Source organism: Tyto alba, unplaced genomic scaffold (assembly GCF_018691265.1).
Source record: "Tyto alba isolate M040663 unplaced genomic scaffold, T.alba_DEE_v4.0 Super-Scaffold_6, whole genome shotgun sequence".
Classification (NCBI taxonomy): Eukaryota; Metazoa; Chordata; class Aves; order Strigiformes; family Tytonidae; genus Tyto; species Tyto alba.
In genome coordinates this window covers 24,395,429-24,421,495 of record NW_024881327.1, presented here as the reverse complement: position 1 = coordinate 24,421,495, position 26,067 = coordinate 24,395,429, and the positions used below count along the sequence as shown (strand labels likewise).

The following is a 26,067-nucleotide window of genomic DNA, read 5'->3' as shown; positions in this document are numbered from 1 at the left end:
TGATGTAATTTAAGGGATAGAATTAAAAAGCACACTTACCTCATGTAATCAATCCATCTTCCACAATAGGAAACATTTTTATACTGTTTTACATTCCTGGGTTCTGCAAGTTTCAAGATACTCTTATTAATCAATGTTGTGATAAAGTTACTAGCATCATACCAAAGCATCTTATATAAGATTTCAATTACCAACCAAGCCAAACAAGTACGAACATTGATACAAGAAAGAAATCCCACATCAAACTTGTCAAAAAAGGAAGTCAGTATTGAGATCTGAGTGCAAATGAGGCTGCATAATTTAAACACAGACCTGATAAAGTCAATGTAATATCAATGTACTTTTTAATATTGAATGTCATTTTGTATGTGTTTTTATATATATTATTACTTTGAAAACCTTAGCAGCAGATGGTGAACAAAAGAGAATAATAAATGTGAATGTCATACCAGTTGTTAGTGCATTGCTTCTCAGCATTACACATTACATTAGTACTAATGTTTGCACTGTGTTGAAATGGCAGCAGTTAGACACAGCTAGAAAATGGACAAGATGTACCTTTGAAGATTTTCTCTTGTTTTTGCGTTTGCCAATTATAAATACCTTGTGAAGAGCAATACACTGATCAACAAACATATCATCATTATTTCCCTCTTTACCCTGTTGTTCTTTTCCAGAATTTGTATGTTCTGCTTAAAGTAATTGCTTCACATGCAGTAGCCACGAAAATAATATATAAGGCCATTCAGATCTGACAAACAAGAGCAGATGTTTTTTTTAACTTTGAAAGGTAATATTGCTGAGCACTTCCAAAATTTTCCTAGTGTACAAAACCCTAGACTTAGTAGACAAAGAGTAACAACACACTTTTAAAGAAACCAAACTCAGGGAGGGATTCTGTCTCTTTTTGTGTTAAAAACCATTTACTGAATTTAATTGTTTAGTAAAGCAAGCATCACACAATGCTTCAAAATTTTAAAATTCAGGGATAAAAGTTTACATCCAAAAAGATGAATGGAAAATTGTGCTTTCAGACAGTAAAGTTATTTATCACACAGGGGGAACCAATTCATCTCGCCATTAGATTCTGGGCAAATTTATGTACTGTATATATATATATGTGCAGTTCATATCCAGGTCCTGCAAAAATCTAAAACTATGTGCTTCACTTCATGTAGCAAAGGCACCTGTGTTATTCTCCCTTTTGGACAAAAGGTGACGTTATGTTCCAGGTTTCCTGATGAAGAATACATTGATTTCTGAATATCTCACTCCCATCTCTACGTTGAGTGGCAACACAAACCACAAGAGAAGGCAGCGCTGTATTCCTGCTTACACTGGAAGAAGTTGCTCTGCAGGCCATTTGAAGCGTCGAACTTGTCACAAGGGAAACCGAGCAGAACTGTGAAGCAGAGGGATAGTAACAAAAGGCTATTCTGGTGTGAGGATAAATCGGAGTCATTCTAGCTCCACAAGCAGATGTTGCTACTGGATTGACATGTGGAGCCTGCTCCTGCTGGGGACAGGTAAAGTTTACCATTGGGACAGATGCAGAGCTCATAGATAGTCTGGCGAGGAGCTGAAGAGCTGGGTGAGGAGGAGGAGGAGGAGGAGGAGGAAAAGGAACCCACTGGTAGATTTCCCAGGCGGATTGTATCTGCATTTAAAAATATCTACAAAAGGGAAAAAAAAAAAAAAGAGTAAGTAGTTATTTTTCAGCATTGTGACCTATTTTAAATAAGTGTTTTGAGGCAGTCATGAGTTTTTTAGAAATACATAAAAAAATCAGAAATATTTTATTAGCAGTATTAGCAAGATTATTATAAATATTAGAAATATATCTTAGAAAGAATTATTTTTAGAATAAAAAAGCTATCAACATGTCTTGGGTTTTACCCACTGGGGTTTATATCCATTAATACTCATTACTACAATATATACAAATACTTCACTCAACACGTTTATTCAGATACAATCAGTATCATACAAAAACATTTTGACAATATTCTTGAATAGGTTGAATTTTCACTTGTACATTTTGTTCATTCATGGCAGCAGCATATCCTTGCTCTGGCAGAATTTATATTTTAATAAGTGTGAAGTGATATTAAAGCACATTCCCCAGTGTGTTCCTGTAAGCAGCTGGAAATATGTGCTGAACTGTGCTAAATTGTAGGGGCTTAACAATAGCTACATCCAGACAATAATTAAATAAGGGTACAGAGTCATATGCACAAAATAAAGAGCTTAGTTGACCTAAATTAAGAGCAGAAAAGAGTTCAGGTTAAAGTCTTATTATGAAGGTCGTCAGACTATTCCCATTTGTTTCTGAACACTGAATGTGATTAAGAAATATTGTTTTATTTTAAAATCTCTTTACATTGGAAATAACATGAGTCAGTATGAAACCGTAGACATCAGTAATGTTCATGAATCTGTATTGAGTTCTGCAATATATACACTTATGTTACATTTTCAGGGTGTTGAATAAACAGTGTCACAAAATTAGGTAACTAAAGCAGGAGAACCCCATGTCTTCCACTGGAACAAGCAAGCAAGTCTCCAGTTGCTTAGAATTTATTTTTTATTTATGGAAGGAGTAAATGAGAGCCTAAGTAAGATCAGTCATTATCTCAGGCGCAGACTAGGAACTTCTAGAAAATAGGTAAACAAATCAAAATGCCTTTAAGCCCTGCAGAAAATGGTATAAAGCTTAGGAAAGGGTGAGTTCTTAAATACCTGCTAGTGTTTTTTTGTAAGGTATTGAAAATCAGCAAAGCCAGCTTGACACCATTACATCACAATGTTGGCAGTACATGTAAAAAACCTGGGGAGATATGGCATGTATTGCTTTTTTCTACAGGAGACAAGTATTATTTTATGATAAAATCAGCAGTATATGGCAGGAAAGCAGTGCAGAAGCACAACTAAGCCCCTGCTGGAGAGAAGTGAAGGAGAGCAGGCTGAGAAAAAATAAAGAAGTCTGGATAAAATCCTGTACAAGGACCGATGCACAGTCACATTACCATTCACAGCAGAAGCATTGTAAATGACTGGGATCATCAAAGGAAATACAGGCTGAAAGCAGCCCCAAACAATATAACCCCCCATCATTGTGAAGTCTTCAGTTCTCAGAGTAAGATACTGTCATTGGTGGGATTTTACACTAAAAGGGACAGAAAGGGAGAATCTCAGAGGCAGAGGCAACAACTCCATGGCACCATGCCTGTTTTAATTCACATCCTGCCGGGTAGAGGAATTCATTTCAAAACTAAAATGCAGCAAATTATTATCTTTGTTCTATAATTTATATGACAAAGGAATTATGTATTTACAGACACATACATGCATTTCTGCTTTATAAGTCCAGTATCATAGACCTGAAATAATTAGGAGTCAAAACCTCCACAGAAATAATTTAGATGGAAGAAACGTGGATGGTGTAAGGGAACAATTTGATAATGTGCTGTTAGAATTACAACTGAAAAAAAAGATTACACATATAAAAGCATTCAGCTCAGCTAGGAGTAACTATAGCAAGGATAATAAGAAAACAAAATAACAGATGGTGGGAAAAAATAATTTGATAGCAAACTAGAAGCTAGAAATTGGTAAAATGTAGGAAGGAAACAAAGGACATAATCACCAGTCAGTGGAGTGACAGGTAGTAAAAAGTACTCTTTCACTTCTCATATCAAGAATAAAAGAAAAGTTAACAAGTCTACTATTAATGTAGCAATGGTAGAGTTATCAATAGTATTGCATAAAAATCCAGTAGCATTCAACAGTGCAAGCTCTATGTAAGTCTATCTTTTATACCAAATAGTGCTCAGCATAGTTCTGTACTTGAAGATCAGGTATTGATGTCAGAACATGACTGTGATAAAATACTTTAAATTTCAACTGTAACTCAACAGGATATTAAACAGGAGCCAATAATGTCAAATACTTTTAATCAGCAACTCTTTATAACTTTTAATGAATAGATCTCAAAAAGAAGCTGATAGCCTTTTGGACTTTTAATACTGATTTTCAGTAAACCCTGATATACTTGGAATATCAAAGAAGATAAGAAAAATATCATTTCAATGCTTTTGTTTAAAAAAATGGAAGCAGGAGATATTAGAATATTATATATCTGATAATGAAAGACACTTCAGTGTAGAAGACATACATGTAAGAAAATTCAACAATGCAAGATTAGCTTTAACAGAGCATGTAACTGGATATTTTAACTGTTTAGCTGCAGTGGTGATGGGGAAGGATCATGAGAAATCTGTAAATCAAAATTAAATGGGCTCTAAAAGATATGTCTCGATTCAAACAAGAATTAACTCAGAAAAAGTCAGAGAGCATGTTTCTGAGATCAGACTAGATTAAAATCTCTTGAATTTTACTATCTTTTTTCTAGGAGCTCAATATTTTTATGTTTGTTTACATCAGGAGAGCTACGCTTCTGCAACCCCTCATTGCAGATGTTCTGTAATGTAGTCCTCTAAGACTTTAATTCAGTGGACCTTAGTTCAGTGTGCATTACAATACAATGTAGCTCCACGATTGTGCTTATTAAAATAGGTCCACTTTTTAAGCATATCTGTGCATGATTTTCGACTGGTGATTAGAAATTTCACACTGTGATGTAGATCAATACAGGTTTTTCTGGTGTCATAATCTTGAGCAGTAGCTATCAGGTCCTGTCCCAGCACTCATCCCAGAATATCTGGTGAGCAATGTGGATACCAGGTACAGTGTCTGAGAAAAACTGTAGTGGCTTCTTGTGAGGATGTATCTGCTGCAGTAAGTCTGACAAGCTCTGTGCCTTTGTGGAAAGCTGGGAAGGCTGGGCAATTTAAACAGACTCCTATAGCTAATCCCTGGGGAAGCCTGAGATGAAGAGGATTAATAAAGATGGTTTAAAGCCAACATTCAAATCTACTCTGTACTTATGCTGTCAAGGTTATGAATAAAAGACTAAATTTACAGATGCAACATTGCTATCTATTAGTTAAGCAGGGGTCCAAATATATCATTATAGTAGCCCAATACATAAGGAACTTCAGAGGAACATAGTCCATGTTTGAGGATATACTGTTTCCCTTCCTATCATCTACTAAAAACTGAAATTCATGTCAAAAAGTCCTCCAACATCAGTAAAACTTAAACTCCTTACTGTTTTATGCCTGATATTATGAGGTGTTTAAAGAGAAAGAAAGAAGCTGCAAGGCAAAAAAACGAACAGTATTATGTTCCCAGGGAACACTGTTGCTAGATGACAGTAGTTAATGGAAGTGCCTGTATACAGTCTTTTTCTAATCTTTTGTGCTGTGAAAGGTAGGAGATAAGCCATTTAATACTTCATACGCATCAAGGCCATGCAAGCTAGTCATGCTCTTTCTGAGAATCTCACATCTCAGCAGATAAATAGGGAAGGATAAAAACAAAACTTTTATCTGTTCTTGAAACATTGTAGGAAACTGACTGAGAGATTACAAAATGGAAAAGGCAGCAGCTACTCAGAGAAATGCTATTTCACAGAGAGCAGAGCACTGAGCAGCATAATTCACTCTAAATACTCAAGGCTTAGAAATCCTAGATGACTGCTTTGTTTTGTACATCTTAGTGCTGAGAAAAAAAAATATATATTTTTAAATATATAATATTTAAAAGTAGACCTGATTTCTGACTAATTAAAGTAGCAAACTGAATCAGCCTGTAGGGCATGTGATAGGAATGGACAAATTGTAGTCTTTTTACACATATTTTTTGTTAATGGAGATGTACAAGTCATCTGCTAAATAGACTGTGTTGTTAATCTGAACAGTGAGAGAGAAAGGGAGAGTAAAACAAGCCATCAAATATAGATTATCTACAAACTAAAGAACTAAATTAAAGGAGAGGACTTTCAGTGGCAAGATATAGGCATGAATTAAAAAATCAAATAATCCTACAAGCCATTTCATACAGAGATATTAACTTGCCATGTATAAAAGTTCTCCGCTGAGTCCTTGACTAAGTCCTCTCAAGAGAGGAGATCATAGGCTAAACTGACAAAGCCAAATGAAAGAGTTAGGATTTACAAACATTGAAGAATTATCTGTATTCATGTACAGTTTGATTAGACAGGTAATTCTACAGAGCTGCAAAGGCATATTTCAGGACTAATGTAGATAAGAAATGGCAGGAAACTGAAGGAAATTTAGAAGAAAAGAAAGCTGAAAGGCTGGTGTTCATCAATCAGTATGAGGAGATAGTGTAATGACATCTCACTAAATAAACCTTTTGGATTCCCTTAGGCTCTTCAGAATTAACCTGAATTATAACAATGCAAGATTTTGTCTAGTCTTTTTGCTCTTCTGAATATGCTATCGGAAGCATACATACAAAAAGGATCATATAGATTGGGTCACTACAATCAACTATATAATTTTCTTATGCCAGTATGTTTTAACATTTAAGGTGAAGATGAACTATAGGATACATTGCAGTACTTTACTTCATGTGGACCATTTGTTCTAACACTTATCTGTGGTTTTGACATTTATTTTAAAACTATTCACCCAAACTAGCTTTCATTAAATCTGAAAGATGTTTCTGAGAAAAAGAAAATAAAATCATAATGAAAATTAAAATGTTAACTTGATAGTGTATATACTCTAAAATCAAAACATATGCTGGCACAATACCTGGAACAGTATTTGTCATAATGTTTAATAGTATTGAGGAAGAGTTAAACAGTGAAGTGAATGTGATGACTGGGGTGAAACAGAATATGCTAAATATTCAAAGACCAAAAGATCTAGTACAACCTCTGTATTGAAAATGTATTATTTACAGGATTCAGATTGATTGACCACAAGACAAATGAGACCTTTAGGCCAAAGCATTGTCTGATGTGGTTAATGTTCTCTTTCTAAAGATTATATACCTGGACAGAGCCACATTGGCAAGTTTCTTCTTTTATTACATTGCTCCCATTCTCACTTCCATGTTATGCCTAGAACTACTGACAACTGAAAGTGATTTGAAAACTAACATATATATATATATATATATATATATGTATGTTAAATATAATATTGTACATTAGCGAAGTGTACAGTTTCTGCCTGAATGGGAAAATTTGTATTTTGAGTCTTTAATATTGAAGTGGTGTTTATGAGAGTGATGTTTCATTTTAAGTACACATTTTTGTAAACTCATGTTAAGTAAACACAGGAATATGTTGTAACTTCTTAATTATAACCCCAGTGAAATTTATATGGGTGGCTACTGAAGCAAAAACTTTCTCTTGTATTTATTATTTCCATTAAGGAAATAATTTTAGGGGATTATCAAACGGGGTTGCTGTGAATGTTGACCAGTAAAAGTTTACAAGCTCCAGTGCTTATGGAATGCCAGTGGTAGTCTCATAAACAAGAGTTCCCAGAATCAAATTCTACATTATATTAGAAGTCTTTACAAATTCATTCATTCAGGGGACAGATGTGACTTCTTTGTGATTGATGCACACAACCCAGAAAGGGAAATATATCTGGAACACTTGTGCTTAGTATACCGAGTAAAAAATATTAATTGCCATTCAAGTCAGAACTAGATTAAAATATGATATTAATGGAAACATATTTTATTTATATAATAAACTATTAATTGTCACTTCTTTTTATCCTTCTAATAAAATGGTTTATGGTGTTGGTCTTCAAAACTTGCCTGGGAACAGTTAAAAGATGAGTGATTTCAGTTAAAATTTTGTTTTTGTAGTTTGGGAACACTGTATTTTGGTTGTAGACTTCTACTAAAAGTAGGTTTTTTGCTATAAATTAACTTACGCATTAATAACGGGTTTAAGTTGGCAATGAAAAGTTTTGTTTAAAAATAACATAATTTTAATAATTTCTATATAATTTTTAATAATTTTATATATCTGTCAAAATATCTTAATGACATTCTTGAAATCAATAATTAGGATATAGAAATATTTCCCTTCATTTCCACTAATTTCTTTCCTCCCAGACTATAGTGACAAGTCAACTGGTTAATACCATGAAAAAGGACTGTGAAAACAAAATGGAGCACACATTTGTTAGACTATTTCTGATGAATAAACAGTGGATCTTTGAGATTTAGAGCCTGCTACTGCTTTATTTCCTACTGAACCCACTTCATCCATATCAAACATTTAAATTTTTTTTGCAAATGTTTAATCTCAGACAAACATAACTCAGCTGAATTGAACTAAACTAGGAAATGTTGTTGCCTTTGATCAGCTATTCCTTCTTAGTCATTACAAGCATCTTACGGAACAAAGTAATTCAATTTCAGTGTATTTAGATAATTTAAAAGAAAAAAAAAAAAACAAAAACCACAATCTTATTTTTTTTTTCTATTTCAGAATAAAAACTATCCACAACAACTCACCAAACCCAAAGCTTTAAAATGGTACTGTTGGTTATGTTTACAAATGAAGATTACTCCAGTTTTATTAAGTATTAATCTCTGTGTTAAATACATCTCCTGGATTTAGAGAGAAAACTGGATAAGATTACAGATCAAATGTTAGTACTATATGCATTTGTCAGTCTCTACAAAATAATCTTGGGTGCCTGCTTCATAAACTGTGTTGTGCCAAAATGGTAAATATAAATGTGGCCTCTTTTCTGCTACACTGATTTTGAGTAAACTTTGTCTGTTAAAGAGTATTGTTTATTTTTAATGTGACAGCTATAAACCTCACCAAGGATTCAGACATATCATGCCAGAAACAACCAACTTTAGTCTACAAATGATGCCATGAAAGAGTGTAATTTGACAAGGAAATACCAGGACTTAAAGAAGTAAATAGGAAAAAGGCCATAGACGGGTTGACTAATATCAATATGTTTGTAAAAATGAGAAGCCTCTGTTCATTTTTCTCCTTTAAGGTCCAAAGACCTCACTTGGTTATACACAGCAGCTGCACAAAAAAGACTCAAGAGCTGAGGTTAGTTAGCAGCATTTTCCTTCAAAGGGTGATGTATTGTCAAGACCATTAAAATTAGTTGTTAAACCGAGTGGAAAACATAAAATAATCCTTTAATCTTATTATCATTATATGATAATATGTTTCAGGTTCAGTTCTGTGATAAATAACAGAAGAATTTTGCTTTTGCTAAAAGTAATTAAACAATTACTTTTATTGAGTTAGGCTAAAGTTGTTATTAAATTAGTGTTGTTGAAATTATAAAAGTTAAGCAAGCCTTTTTTGACCACAAATTAGGCATATGGTTGGGCATTGTGGGGAGTTGGGCAAGCAAGAGGTTGGGGGGGTGGTCTGTGGTTAGGCATCATGTAAAGGGGAACCTGGATAGGAGGGGCTGGGGAAGAATGGAAGCCAGCAGAAAAGGAAGCGAAGAAGTCCTCATGAAGAGGAACCTGGACTTCACCGCCCGCCCCCTCCATCCCCTTCCCCAACTCCCCCCTGAGAGCAGTGTAAAAGTACCGAGAGAGACAGCCTCGGAGAAACAAAGAAAAAGGAGCTGTGCAGGTGTAAAGAGGAGAACACCTGCCATTTTCACTCAGCCAATGAAATCTCCTGGTTGCTCCATAGAAAGAAGCCCCTGCTGGGGTGGGGTGCGCACCATTGCGCCCAGAGACGTATTCTTTGCTCCACTGACTTTGACTCCAAATAGAACATTATTTTTTTATATACGTGAGCTTGTTTCTCACAAATTCTAACATATTTTTATGCCTAGCGAAATCTGGTATCTACAGAATTCAAAACTGATCTGTACTTTTGTGTTGTGTTTATATGTGAAAGAAGCAGTAGTCAACTATCAGTCATTGTGCTGAATTTGAAGACAAGAAATGTTCTTTTTCTTCTTATGTGAACCAATAGATTCAGCTAGAGCCTGGAGCTTCACTTTTCATTTTTCTTGTAAATGACTGCTGCTTTAAACCATTGGTTATGGTTTATTTATAGAATAATACATAGTTCACAATTAAATGCCAAGCTATAATTGAATCAAAGGATTCTGCTGATGCCTCAACTCACAAGGGTGCAGCTCAAGAGCTTTATAAAGGGCATCAAAATCTGAGTCTAAATTACAGCCCCCAGTATTCAGTCTGGCATCATGCATTATAATGCGTAGTAGAGCTAAAAGGATTACTATAATACTGCAGTAAATAAAAAGAAAATATATCAAACAGCAGAATTCAGGATGCTTGCAGAGGTTTTCAGTTTATAATGTGGGAGGTTAGAGATTATACAGCATCAGAAACAACACTAGAATAAAAGTATTTCATAAACACATTTATTATTTTCCTAAAAAAATATTCTGAAGAAAATATATGTTTCATAGATTAATCGACAGTAAATTGTGTTCTGCTACATATAACTGCTTGATTCCAGATGTCACATAGCTATTTTCTGACATAATAGGGCAATAATTATGCTGTAGAAGGAAAATATTAACTCACACCTCTCTGATGATTTTTTGAGTAATCTTACAAACATTAAAAAAGTTAAATTTAGTTAACCAGTATGAGAAATATACCATAAACTTGTATGTTTTCTAGTACAAAAAATGTCTTATCACAAAAATGGTTCACAGATCCAATTCACAAAGACAACATTCTTTCATTCATGAAAGAAATCTAACTGATAAAGCATACATTTTTAGGCTAAAATAAAGATTATTTCTGACACAGATACTTTGTTTTGGTTTAGAATGTGTTTTCTTAAAAACGAGTAATGAAAAACCCTTTCCACTTTTTTCAATACTATCTGCTAATCCATAGTGTATTTGTTGGGCTGTAAGCAAGGACACCAATCAATATTTTGTTATGTAGACATTTTATCCATCAGATGCTTACCCTGGTTCCTAACACCAGGTTGTAATTAGTCCAGCAATTCCCTAATGTGGCCACAGCAACTTTGCACAGCCGGTGATGCTGTGGAAGCTCATCATACGCCTTCCAAAGTGTTTCTGCATTTTCCTATGATCTGCTCCATTGTAAGAGATAAAACAGCGGATTGTAACGGCATTGGTCAGATCTCATCATGGAATTTCTCTGTGGATTTGGGGTACAGCTCTTTACAGATCTTACTGGAATTGCAAGTATTCAAGAGATAATTAGACACTTTGAACTCTGGTGGATGTATGTCTACAGAACAGCTCCTTGGGAAAGAGTGGGGAAAGGATGGTAATTTGTCTTCTGATAACTGTCAGTCTAACATCTGTGTGGGAAATCACAGATGTGCAAAGTCTTACTTACCATGTAAAGGACTACAATAATTTTTAATATGAAGTTCAGCAAAGTCTGCCTTACACTGACATTTTTTTCCTACAAAGCATTTAATACGGAATTTAATTCCAGTCCTGAATAATATATAATATAGTCATTATAACTCTTCTTGGGTTCCCATTCTCAAAGTCCAACTGAGGTCATAGGACATTATTTCCAAAATTACCTTTTCAATAAGTTGTAAGAAATATTTAAGAAAAAGTAGAAGTCGTGCAATAAGCTCACAGTGTTGCTATAGAGAAAAATGCCTGAGGATTCCACAGATTAAATATTTGTACAAAGCACCACAGAGGTACACAATACTAAACCAAGACATTATAGATACATCCATTGGTTCAGGGATCCTGGGGGATTGAGGTTAAGGTAGCAGTCTTTTTGTTGTTTGTTTGTTTTTTTAATTTTAATTTTCATTTGAGTATTACTTTTTCCCACTGGAAATATCATGAAGGGAAAGAACAAAGAAATACATTCTAGGTGAAAAATTTATGTTAATGAATGTAGGAAACACACTAGATTGGGCCAGGTAGGGATATATGGAGGGGAAGCAGGAAAGGTCACAGGAAGCTGTAGCCCCTGCAATAAAAATACTTACAGAAATGACAAGGGTGAGGAAGGGTGATATTTACTATTAAAAGAATATTAGATTGTCTTTACTGCTATCTCAGCAACTTTAAAAAACAGCAACAAAGACTTTATATTTAGAGAGGTGGCAAGTAAAGATGGGAGACTGTGGGAAAAGATGGCTTTTGGAGAAACTCAGAAATAAGATAGGGCATGTGGTATATAAATATTTGAAGCTCTGAATTAGGAAAATGTTGTGCCTTAATTATGCAGGACAGATACTTGCATCAACAGAAAAATGTTATCAAAATAGGCCTTTGATACAGTGTATTGGCCAAAAATGTGCCTGTCTGCATTGTAGTACAAAGACTGTGCATTGCAGGGGATTATCTGTCACAGATGTGAAAGCTGCTTTTGTTTATTGTTGCTTATTTAGACAGTTTGTAAAGTATCTGGAAACATTTGGTAGAAAATACAAAATACATAAAGACCTGCATTCCCAATTAGATATTTACTTTAAACAACTGCTTTTCCAAAAATGTTGTAACATGGCAAGTCCCACTGAGAACAATTTGAAAATCTATCCATGTCTCCAAAGTACCTAATAGATATCTGAGAGACTTTGAAACCCTTCCACAAGTTTTTTAATGTTCTATAATTTTAAGGATTGAAGATTAAAGGACTCTCATACCAGGAATCTTTCATGAATATCTGCTATACATGGATTGCCATCAAACCAGTGACCCAATTTAAAATCGTTTTCATGAGTTCGTACAGGCTTGCACATGAAGAATCTACCAAAATCTTTTTATGTCAAGTTGGTCACTGAAACAAGACACTGATAAAACAGTACAGTGAACATACCATTAAAGTACCCTGCCTTTCTTACAGAGATAGTAACAGTTCAGGGAAATAAACCACATGTAGAGCAAATTTGTTAAACCTCTTCATCATGGTTTAATGAACTATTAATCCAAATTAATCCAAACTTCTCTTAGTTTGTCAGGATCATCCAAAGTAATTTTTTACCACTATGACTTAGTTGTCTCTGTCCCATGGATATGCTGAAGAAATGGGTAGATTTCTCCTTGACTCTTAGATTAAAAATAATTATTATCTCTATTAATTTAAATAACATTTTTTTTTCAGTGTGAATGAAATTTAGTGATTCAAATATTTGCAAAAACCAAAGAAGTATTAATAATTGAGCGAGCTAAACCAAAATTACTTTAATGTAGGTGAACGCAAAACACTTCTTGTGATGTTTACCTTTCTGCTGAATAAACTATCCTCACATTGTTTGCATTACAATAGGCAGAGATGTAGAACATTTCTCCACTCACTGCACGTACCTCCCCTTCTGTGGACTGTAAGTGCAGCTCTTTCCTACAGGTAGCCTTTAAGTCTCCTGCAGCTGCGTTGACTTGCACTCCCCTGGGTGCTTCCATCACCAAAGATCTAGTAGGAGATTCAAGTCTGAAAGACAGAAACAATCACTGAGAAAAAATGCACTGAATCCAACCACCAAAAAAACATCTAGCCCCGAAGTCCACGATGCAAGCAGATAGAAATGTATTTTGAAAGGTAAAAAAGTAAAAATTAGTTATATGTGTGATTCTCTCACTACTCTTTATAGCCTGGAGAAGAAAAAAAAATTAAGTATATGTTTAAATCTACTGTTTAAGATAGCATTTAAGCATATACTGATATAAGCTTGTCTGCTTAGTGATGCTTTCTGGCATTAGTACCTAATTTACTTGACTGTACTAATACTGAAATATAGGTACCGCGTGTCTCTGTGAGCACTTTTGTAATGACAGGTTAATAACCAAAGTCTGATTAGTGACCAGTGACAAATGTTGAACTACATAGAAAGAAAGCAATATGCTTACAAAGTTTTAAATAATGATGTAAAACTGATTAGAATTACTTTGCCTTCACAGGTTCATTCATATTTCAGTGTAGCAGCATTAGGTATAGCAGCATTATGTATGAAGAAGAGAGGAAAAGAAAATTTGTTATGTTTCTATTATTGGGGGGGGATTTGCATGTTTTTGATCTTCTGCAAAATGCTCATTATGCTCTTTAACCCCGTTATAATAGGGCTAAGATGCATATCACTGGGTCTTGGTATCTTTCGTCAAAGAAACTATTGTTCTTGTATTGTCAGTCTTTCTGTTTCTCTCTACCCTATACTCAAGATCCTCCATCAACCTTGATGCAGAACTGTGATACCTTCTTAGCTATGTTATCTCACAGCACTGTACAGGTTGCTCTTGAAAGGGAAGTACTGATGCAAGGATTTCATAGAAGCCATGCTCACACACTGAAAAGGAAAGATGATTGGATGAAAATTGTATTGAACTAGGAAACAAAAATTTGGATTCTCATTATGTTCAGCCGTAGACTTATTGCACAGCCCTGTTAAGAGGGAGACAAATCTTTTAATCTATATCCCAATAATATAATGACAGAACATAGTTCCACTTTACCTGAACAAAGGCTTTTTGTAAGATGAAGTATATTAATGGTAGAAATGTCTAGAATAAGTAGCTTGAAGAAAACACTATATTCCCCTCTTCAACAAATTGTATTTTGAGTGTTAGGTCACATCCATCCAAAAATATAATGATGTACTAGATGTATAAAGGAAAGAATAGTTTGACAAAGATTTTTCTATAGAAAAGCCAAATGAAAGATCCATCAAGCAATGGAACAAGAGAATTTCAGTGTATTTCAACTACTGAATTTTTTAAGTGTACAGAATAGTGATGGATTATAATTTTGAAATCAACATACCACATTTGCATGCAAAGTAAGTAAGTCACTGAGATGGTGTCTGTGAAATGCTTGTTTGTTAGATGTCACTGACACTCAATAGGGAAATAAAAAAGGAAAGCAATTATTTGGCAACACAAAATGAAACTGTTAAAAGCAGGTGTCCAGACAGAGGAAAACATTATTTGTAGCTACCTATATGAAAAAGTATATATGGAATACGTATAGATAGTAGTAGTAGAAAAATCCGTATTTCTGTTAGTGCTAAGCTATTTTCTTTCATTTTTTTTTACGCTCTGTAGGGAGCAGTTAATAGAAGGTTCTGCAGTCCTTTGTACCATGGAAGAATCTAAATATGAATTATTTAATCATGTACATCAGTGTTTTTCAGGTGATGGCTTGTGAACTTCTGATGGCTATCATACAGCAGAAGAAGATCTAACGAAACCTTTTAGGCATCATATAAAGTTTAGAAATTAGTTTTCTGAAAGCACTCTGTTGCCTTAATGAGGTTTTATCTTGAATTTAAAAGGAAACAACTGTAGAAATGTTAAATGATTGCATACTTCCATATTTTTCAGCAGCACATTTTTGTGACTTATAACCTACTTTCCAGGAATATTAACATTTCTCAGTGGTTTCAGTTGCCATTTCATAATCATGAAGACAAAAGTGCCTTTAACTACATTTATTGCATTGAATTGATGGGTATTAACAAAGTCACAAATATTTCTGATTTCATAACATCAAAACCACTCTCAGATCTGACTGAAATTTTTCAGCAGGTGGGCAATAAAAATCTACTTAGGAATATATTTCAAGACTCTATGAGTTTGTTTGAAGAATAAACGTGTTTTTTTTGTTTGTTTGTTTGTTTTTTTTTTTTTTTTTCCAAAACACACAAGGCAGTGTATAGCTCAGAGTTGCTTTGTTTATCTACATCACTGTTTTTCATGAACAACATTAACATAACTGGCTTCCAGTTTGTCTAAAATGAAGGCATTTGGGCAACTAATTTCTGAATTTGAGAAGAAGTTGTTAATATCAGCTGTCTATACACAGTGGCAAAGGAAAATAGATTTTTTTTTAGCATTTTCCTGAAAGCAGATAAGGTGGTAGAAATGCCAATGAATGGTTGATGATCAGCAGAGTAGTTTTAAAAACACTATCTATTGGTAAAATGGAATGCCTAAATCTGTTTTATGCTTGCTAATTTACTTTACTTATTATTATTCCTCCAATGATCTACATCTGAAAAATGACCTAGCTACTCAATCTTCAGCATGCTACTTGAAATGCAAAAGTCTATATACATAGATTATTTTCTCAGTGTTCTGAGATAAATTATGTTTGATATGCAGCTGCTTTATAATATTTCTTCTTTGTCATATTTCTAAAGGCTTTAATCTCTACTATAAACTTATTGTAACACTCCACATTGTAATACTCATCCCTCCAAGGAAAAGTGCATTATTACAATAGCATATTGAAGAATTTGCTTTCCTTTCAGATTTACTGATGGCCTGTCACAGTGGCATTTACATCTATGAATGAATCCTATGCATATAATTTAATTTTCCTCTCTCAAACAGCAAACAGCTATGATGTAGAAGGTAGCTACTGCTATTTTTAGACAGAAACTACAACACTGTAGGAATGACAAAGAGTCTTTGAAAAAGAGGTTTTTTAAAAATATAATCTGTCAATTCACTATATGTGATGCAGACAAATGATCTATCCAGAGCAGAGAAGGGCTTTTTTCTTTTCAATTATCAATGGTTAATTTGTGAAAAAAGACAAAATTCAGAGACGCAAAGCTATATGAATTTGAGTTCAATTCATTAAAGAATTATTGCTAAAAAAGGAAACTTTTCAAATATCTTGAATATGTTACCTTGAAGTTATGAAAATATTTCTCATCAGAAATGCAGGAACATTATTTTCATTTGGTATTTCCTGTTTACAAACTGACCTAGATTGTATAAGAAAAAAATAATTTAACAAATGAACCAAAAGGTTTAATTTTGTGTTTTAAGAAATATTTTAGATTTACCTCTTGCATATCCCTACACTCACATGGGATACAATTTATGTATGTTAACTTTGCTCTGTTGGCTAGCAGAAGGTATTTCTTAAAATAGAAGGAAATAGAAGAATCCCCTGTGCAGATGTGAATAATTTATTTGCTTCATGTCTATTTAAGCTGTGGATCCAAAGCATGCTACTTAGTCAAACCACTGATATGAGCCTCTACCAGTTTGGAATTTGTATTCAAAATGGGGGATTTAAAAATATACTGTCAACTAGAAAACACACATGTAAAGCTGGAACTCATTTCCCCTTTACTAGCACCTTTACACCTGGGAGTCAAGAAATACTTCAATACCTCCAAGTATTTAACTTTTATATATGATGGTCTTGCCAACACTTTGTGGCTTTTTTCAGTTAGCATATGAATCCTATTATTAAAAAAAAAAAAAAAAAAGTTCTGCAAATATCAACTCAATGGAAAACCTACACATTGACTTGGTAACCTTTTTGTAGATTTCTATAGATTAAAATAATTGTGACATCGATCTTGCTGCCTTTAAGTAAATAGTTGTGGCAGACTGGGGCTGCTGAGAGCAAATGGATGCGGCAAGCCTCTCCCTATCCCTTTTCCTTTTCTTCCTTGTAAACAAGCACGGTCAACCCCAAAATCCCATATAACACAGGGTCTTTCTTTTCTGCAAGTGAAATAATTTTGTTCCAAATTAGAATGAAGAATTTATTTTAAAAATAATTTCAAAAAAGTTGTTTTCCAGAAACCTCAAACGATTATAAATATATATTCCTTCCATTTCAATTATTATGAAAAGACAAGCTGGCTTCCCTGGTGCTCAAGGAAATTGATTTCAAGAGTCCTCCAGTGAGACCAAGAGCCTTTAAAGGAGTCCACTGAACAGTGATAGTGCTAGATAAAATTAGGGTTTCCATTCAGTCAATTTCCTGGAAGTCAGGCTGCAAACTCCAGTAGTACTCATAAAGAATAATCAGGGACTTTTATGGTCATGGCGACAAAAATCTGGAAGGCTTTTTTTAAGACATTGTAACTATTCAATCAGAGGAATCTTTATTAGCTGCATTTTACACCATAGTGGGAATGTTATGAAAATAAAATTACTATTCACTCATTTCAGTCTCAATACTTATACTATTTACAAGATTATACATGTACTTTTTAACATATATACATGAACAAAAATCTCTTTGATACATTTACATGTATCAAAATGTGCACCTCTGCAAGATGCATATGAATCATTGACAGAATAGTTATTTTTCCTGAAGCCTGTTGTATTCTGATGTGTTTAATCAAATGCTTATATTCTCAGAATTATTTTTTTTTTTTTTAATTGAAATGCAAGGGTAAATGTACAGGCCTCATGAATCCTTAATATTGTTCACTGGTCATCAGCTATCCTTTCTCAAGAAGCAAAATTCTAATATATTCACTGGAAGCTCTCTGATTTATGTGGGAACCAAACCTTTAGGGGCACTAAGTCTGTGAGTGCACAAGGCAAGTCTTAAGTAAAAGAAAGTTAAATGAATGCTTTATGGAATAGGTAATGGTCTAAACCAGTAAATATTAACATGATTTTTTTTTTTTTCAAAATATCCAATTTTGCAACTCATGGACAATAAACTTAAATAAAGAGGAAGATTTCTTGACTTAAATCAGAACAGTAGAATGTCATTCAGTATAGCATCTCATGTTAAGTCCATGTTTTGGGTGTCACTGACATTGGCATGTGTCAGCACACCCTTATTATAAGTCTTGAAAATCTCATTAACCCAGAAATCACCTCACTGGGCTTAAATCTGAGTTCTAATTGCCCTGTACATGCCACTGGGTTTCAGTTCAGTGGGTCTGTGTTATCAAAGAGACACCTGAAAAAACTGAATATTTTGATGTTATTTGACATAGATGATAAATCAGAAAAATAATTTCCTCATATAGGGAAATAAAGGAACTCTTCAGAGAATATACAAATTATTACTTAGTAAGGAGGAAAAGTAAGAAATAAAATGTCATTGAAGAGTTTTTCAGTTATGCTATTAAAGGACTAGAAAAATTGAAGCAGCATCAGGGAAGGGTGAGGAGTGCTAGAGAGAGCAAATTTACAAAATAAGCAGATGATGTGAGGAAGGTTAAAGAGAACTTAATGCATGGTTGTTTCTTAGAGTGGGTGAGGGCATTGCCAGAATAGCTAAAGACAGGGAAACTATCAAAATCGGGAATAATATTAAGAACATAACAAGACAGAAACCTAATTGGGCTCTCAGGTAGAAAAAATCATGCATTCTAGAATGCAAAGTCCACTAAAACTCAAACCCTGGAAACTCAAGAAAATTAGCAGAAATGTAGAGATTAGAATATGAGCTTTTATTTTTTTAAAGAAATACCACAACATGTTCAAAAGTCTAAACTTTCAGGCTGTGAGACAAAGATCTGCATATAAAACAATCCAAAATAGTCTCTTAAGTAAAGGTATGGGAAAAGGATTCCTCATAGTCCTGACATCTTAGAGCTACCCCCATTCCACCCAAAACATTCCCCTTCCTATAATCTTCCTCACTTTTGTTCTGACCTGAAACATATTCTACACATGCCCTGCCACTCCACTAAACATAGTTATATGAATTTATTTTCTTTCCAGAAATATCTCCATTACCTGAGTTGTCTTTCAGAATATATTTTGTCAAAATAAAAATCTATCTTCTCAAAGATTGAAGCAACGTGCCCACAGATAATGCTCAAGTGGCTGTCAAGAGTAAGATCTGAACATAAAGTGCCAGGAGGGAGGCTGAAGATCCCAAGTGGGCTCTTTGAACAACTGGAAACATGTTAGAACTGGTTGACCTAAAATCTTCTCAGTTTTGAAAACCATTAGCTTCCTGTGATTAGGAAGTGACAGTCCAGACCACCTGTAATCTTCTAATGATATTTTCAATACTGTTTCCCTAAAGGTCCTTAAGATGATATAAATGGATATATTTTAGCTGAGATAAACTGTGACATGGTTTTGATCCACATCTTCAGGAAACTGCATCTCATGTGGAAAATTATTCTGCTGAAATTCCTTTGACAGGTCTACTTCAACCTCTGCAGATTAAGCATAGCAGAGATCTTGGAATATACTCTCCAGTGTCTCGTACTTGGTCTATATCTAAACAGTCCAAGAAGAAAACAGCCCATAAAAAGAAAAAAAAAATCAGAAAAGGTTTGGTGAGTTTACTTTCAGTAGTAACTTTTTTGGGCTAAGCACCATTTTGGAAAGAATTAGGGTTTTTTACCTTCTGCAATACAAACTAGAGTGGTAGACTATGAAGAAGCCAAATAGATTTTTTGCTTCTTTTTGGCAGTGAATATCTTGAAATACAACCGAGAATAGAATAAAAATTGCAGCATTAGATATGTAAAATCATTCATTCTTGTCTATTGCTTACTCTACAACTGAAGTTCTCTGCATAATTATACATATAAGCAATAGAAACTGTTCATTAGACTGTGGAACTAATAATTTTATAAACTCATGTACCCCCTGTAACTATCCACCCCACAACCCTCCCATCCTCTGGGCCTCCTTTTTCTTCTACCCAGACTCTATGAGCTTCAGATCCTTTGTCTTGCTTCAACATGGTGCTAAGACAAGAACCCAAACCATATCCTCTGCACCCACAACCACAACACTGCTAGAAACGCCATGTCCTCAGAGTACTACAACCATGACCTGACCATGAAGCAAGATATGTAAGAAATTGAGGGTAGTCTGAAGCCATGTGTATACAAATGAGTAAACTGACAGCAGTAAATACTAGCTGATTTTCTGCTAGCATCTCTAGTTAGGCACTGGTTTGCAGAAAACACACAGAAAATTAAGGACCTTTTGCCTTTCTATCAAATACGGTTGAAACCATCTAATTGCTTCACAAATTATCAGGGAGATGAGGGGAGAGAATACATATACAGCAAAATTAAGAAGCCTTGTTTTCTTGGGAGAACTGCTAAAGAGTGGGATAGAAAATGGAGATACTTCTGGGAAGGGGAAAAAGAACAACTAGAGTGAAAAAATGGCTGAGAGGAAATTTGGGATAAGGAAAGAATAAGGAAATTAAATGTTGCTCAAATGGAAAAAAATATAAATAGCACTTTTTGTTATTGCAGTAGTAAGCCTATACACTTAAAATCATAAGAATGGCAGGAAATTAAAATATTATGGATGTTACAGCAGCATTACTTGGCCTTAATGATGTATTGTACAAGTTTGTTGGACTATTTAATCAGAAAATCTACAGCAAAAAGGAGTATGCAGGTATGTTAGAACAAGATTATTTAGTTTAGAGTCCACAACCTTTCAGAAATTAGTTCTGGTGTCACTAACATCAGCCCCTTGGCATTGAGGACTGTAGTTCAATTTCAATTAACAAAATAGTCAAACACTTCTACCTGGGATATCTGTGAAAATGAAATACTTGAACAAAGCATGTGCTTTTGTATCTAGCTGGAACTATGTGGAACTAGAATTTCTTTAAAATGCAGCAACAGCTTGGGTGTGGAAGTGGTATAACAGCCCTGGGGCAACCTGAGATACAAGACTTGCTGGAGCCAAGAGCATAAAGCAGGGCCCCACTGAAACCCTGAGCATCTACCCCTGGGACTCCGAGCACCTCTGCCAGTCACGGCTGCTCTGAGACCTGAGCAGGCTTCATGTAAGGAAGAATCCTCAGCTGCCTTCACACTAACCTGCAGAGTGCAAAGTTCCCTTGTCTTTCATTAACTTGGCACTGTGAAAATGATTTCTATTGCTCCAAGCTTTATATGGGTTTTGAGATAGTATTCATAGGTTATTATATTTACATTCATAAACCTGTTTGCCTGAGGCAGCCATGCTTGGAGCCCATATGTGTGCTTCTGAAACCATGGCATGGCATAATAATAAAGCAAACATAATTCAGTCACTGATAATAAAGAATTTTAGTTGTCCCTCTTGTTCTTTTTCAAAGGTTATTCCAGAACCTTTTGCATCTGAGAGGCAGAATGCTAATTTCTACCTAATATTTCATCCAATATTTACCATTATACTGCTGAGTTTCATGATATTCCTATTCTAGTACTAATGATCTTCCGATTGCCAGTGCTTCCAAAGCTGCGTACCTTTTTCTAGCACAAAGAAAATTATTAAAACTGGAAATAAGATCAGTCCTGAAGAAACTCTCCTTGCAATCTCCCTCCAGCCTGAAGGGGGGATTTGAACAATACATGCTTATTACATACCACTTAAAATTTCTTTATATTCACTCTTCCCTGTTTTGCCTTTTATTTCTCATTAGATACAGCCCTATAGCAAATACTTAAACTCTAGATGGGAGATCTACCTATTTTCTGTTTTCTAGAAGAACAGGTTATCTTATCAAGGGAAAAATATTTCTTTGGATTGACTCAGTCTACCCAACTTTTATTTCATCCCAATTTTTACTTATCTTCAGGTCCTTAATAATTATTTTCTTTCATGAATCTTTCAAAATAATATTATAACACATTGCATACCAGTGATTTCAGACTAAAGGGTCTAACATACTAGATGACTCTATTAATCCATTTTTTCCATCCATTTCACTAGAAGTACTACCTTTACCAAATCATTAGCCTCACAGTGTCTGTTTTCCAGTTTGAAAGCTTTATTATAAATTTTGGCTATTTGATCTTATTTTCAAATTTAGTTCAGTCTGAGATCATGGATAGAGCTTATCCAGCACCCTAAATTAATCATTCAAAACTCAATGAATTTTGATATGTATTGTGATGGCAATACTTTTTTCCTTCGTATCTCAGTTTCTACTAGAGCCTCTCCCCTTCTCCAGTGTCAATTATAATCATTGTCACTGAACACTGAAGCAAATTATTATTACAGTTTACGAGCTGTATCTAGTTACCTTTTGTTCCTACTGAGTGTTATCTGCATAGTAATTATAACTTTTTATTACTGGCTCTCTTCTCTATTTATTTCAGTGTCCTTTATATATATATATATATATATATATATATATAAAAGCATATATATATATGTAAGCACGTATATATATGGAAAAAAATAAGCTTGACTGTTGGCAATTTTTCAAATTTGTACTTCATCCATCTCTATTTCTATATGAACATGTATGTTAAAAAAAAAATATGTTTTCAACAGCTAGGGATGAGACTAAGCAAACAAGTTTCTGTCAATACACATGCCCAAACACTGAAATAACTATTTAAACACCAAGCAGAAATTCTGAAAACATAAATAGCAAATATTTCCACTTTATTAAAAAAGAATACTGAGAAAGTAACTAAAACCTGATATCATTAAAACAGCATAGGAAGAAAGCTGGCTTTGTTTCCTCTACTGCATCTTCTCCCTTTCAATGAGGTTTGGTTTATTATCTGATTTCTGGGTAAAATAGTTGAACAGAGTCCCAGTGCTTTTGTTACTCTCAGCCTGCTCAGATGACTGACAAGTTAATGTAAAAAATCCTTTCTGATGCCTTCTCTGGCTCCAGGCTTTTATAGAATAGGTATTTTGCCCTATTAGTAAACCACACCTTAAATGCCCCAAAAGATGTCTCTTACAAACAAACCATCAGGCAACTCAGAGTGAAACAGACCCCTTGTACATGATCTGTGTATTTTTAATTCTTATCAGAGGTAAAGTAGGATCCTACTAGTTTGGATGTGTCCTTGCTGCTTGATCAGTTTTCATCTCATAATGTCCAGCATTAGTTGGCAGGATTATCTGATAGTCAATGGTATGCGAGGTTTGACATGGAAGAGAAAAAATTCTATTAAATTTGATTATGCAGTTATCCCCAGAGAACAACAATAAATTAATTTACCCCCTTATTAAGGAGGTTATTGAGGGCAAAGATATCTGCATTTAACTACTGTCTGTCTCTTTTGTGCATGGATATTACCTATTAGTGCACCATGTTTTAATGCACTATTAGCCTAAAATCAATATTTGGGGACCTATTATATTGATAGTTTAGTTTTCCTAACGGTGTTCCTATGAGAAACAGTAGTGATAGAAATATGAAGATTAAATTATTAAGAAATAATTCATTTTACTGATTCTAAGGCATGATTCTTTTATGCTGCTTATCCCAGCTAATGAAAGTCAGATTGAATTAGTTTTTGGGATTTGACACAAAAGGGCTTACCTGCTTTCACAAACTATTGTAGAAAAACACTTTCTGAAAGCAAAACCTTGATAGTTATTTGAAAATGTAAGACAGGAGAAAGATGTGACTAAAATGGTTGGGCACATAGGAAGGAGCTATTTTAAATCTCAACTGAACTTTATTTTTACATAACACATTTTTAATAGTGAACATTACAGGTGTTTCTCTGTTTGAAGACCTCAAAATCTGGTTATAGAACAAAGACTGGCTGAGGCAAAGTTTAGATATGTGAAACTAATATGAATCTGACTTTTTCTCTTCAGCTCCTTGTCCAGAATAGATTGAGCTAAAATCTCAGGACATTTGGGACAAACACTATGAGCCTTGTGGGTATCAAAATCTTAGTCCAAATTTTAGAGTTCATTACCAGTAATCAAGGTGGTCAGAATTCCACTTTTTAAATTCAGTAGTGAATTGTGTTGCATATTCAAGGTTATGAATAGTTTTCCAGCATCTTCTTTTGAAAAAAAAAAAAAAAACCAAACAAACAAAAAAACCCCCTGTGAGTGTTATTTAAATATACTCATATCTTGATGCCTGAGGTTTATTACTTGACCACAAATACATATTCCAACATGAAAAATATGGGATCATTCATATTTTAATTAACAATCCAATGTAAATTATTTTATCTTTCAGCCCCGTATACAAGTATTGATTTGCTGTTAAACTGCAACTACCTGTGTCCACTGAAAAAATGAATTTTAATGTCAACACAGCAAACTCACTGCTCTCCCATGTTACCATTAATTTCAAAAGCCCCAAGGTGCAGGGATGCAGCATTTGGAAAAATATATCGTTTTAGGACTGCCAATAAGATCTACTGGACACTTTGGCTAAGTTTATACTAAAACATTAAAAAGTCCTAGGACCCAGGCCAGACCACTGGAACTTAATCATCTATGCACCTAAATAGTCGTTGGCGTATTTGAGAGTCAACTGAGAGTCAGTTTTGACTCTCCCAAACAATTTGCAGGCGCTATTTGGAAGGTAGCATGAGTGAAAGACCGTTCCCACTTAGCATTTAAGAAGAAACTATTTTGTTTCAGAGGATAAATTTATTTTATAATATCAATGTAGATGTATCAGTTGGGCCTGGTGCCAGAAAATGGGTTCTGGTATTTGTTTTCTTTCTGTGACAGAGGTAGCTTCTGAGGCCATGGGGAAATGTCATATTAGGGTCGGTGACCTAATTGTTTGGGCGTATTTGGCAAACAATCATCTAAATGACAGATCACTGATTTCTGACAACATTTTTTAAAATAGCAAAGAAAATCCAATTTATTTTTTTAGGAAAATGAATGCAGGACTTGAACTTAAAAAATCCAAACAACAGGGTTGGTTTGTTTGTTTGTTTGTTTTTTAATCATTTGAAATAAGATTAAAAGGCATATGGTAACTGGAATTTTCAAAGGGATATATATGATCTGAGTGTCTAACTGTATTTTGTATATTATTTATAGTTCTTTCAAGCTACAAGGTTAAAGAGGGTCTGCAGGTTACGTTATAGACTCATGCCAAAAGCCAAGAAATCTGTCTTAATATTAGTTACCTTAATTTTTAAAAGATTAAAATGACTTAAGAGTTTTGAAAAAGGAATATCACTGTATTGTAACTAATATATAGGAACGTGAGCACAAAAACTTGCAAAACACAATACAGACTGAATATATTAAGAATAAAATCACTTACATGTAAGCTAATGCTGCTTGACCAAACAGCAAGGGTTTCTGTTTCATCATTTTTTTTAATAAAAAGTTTGGATTAAGTTCATTATTAATGAGAGAGCAGAAAATTTAATTAATGAAAATTTTCACTAATTTAAGTCCACCTTGGAAAAATGAGCTGAAGGAATGGTAGATTTGGAAAACATCAAGCAACAGTCTGCATCATGGTAATGAATAAAGCCAAAAGACAGAAGAGGTGAATGCCTGGTATGTAAGTTTCACAAGAAACGTGAGGTGATTTTAACACTGGTGAAATTAATCCTGAAGACACAAGGTTATACCCTACATTTTCATTCTGTTATAATTATTTAATAATATTAATAAATTATTATTTAATAATAACAAAGAAGTAGACAAGCAGCGTCTCCACATTCTTTTGAGTGGTTAAGTTCCACCCTCTTACTTGAATTTTTGGGCCCCTGAAAAAAATAAAATCATGACATGTTTCCACTTTGATTTC

At 34.2% G+C, this 26,067-nt stretch overlaps 1 protein-coding gene across 2 annotated transcripts in view; it reads right to left on the bottom strand.

The window, feature by feature from the left end:
- Nucleotides 1–911: 911 nt before the first annotated feature.
- Nucleotides 912–26,067, bottom strand: part of SGCZ (sarcoglycan zeta) — a 241,443-nt gene continuing 216,287 nt past the window's right edge. Inside the window, exons 7-8 of one of the 2 annotated variants that reach the window (XM_032999155.2) lie at nucleotides 13,194–13,317; nucleotides 912–1,673 (exon numbers count right to left, since the gene is read on the bottom strand). In XM_032999155.2, the coding sequence (XP_032855046.2) occupies nucleotides 1,464–1,673; nucleotides 13,194–13,317 (334 nt within the window). In that variant the 3' untranslated portion in view covers nucleotides 912–1,463. The remainder of the gene's footprint in view (nucleotides 1,674–13,193; nucleotides 13,318–26,067) is intronic. The other variant, XM_032999156.2, reaches the window with a different exon arrangement.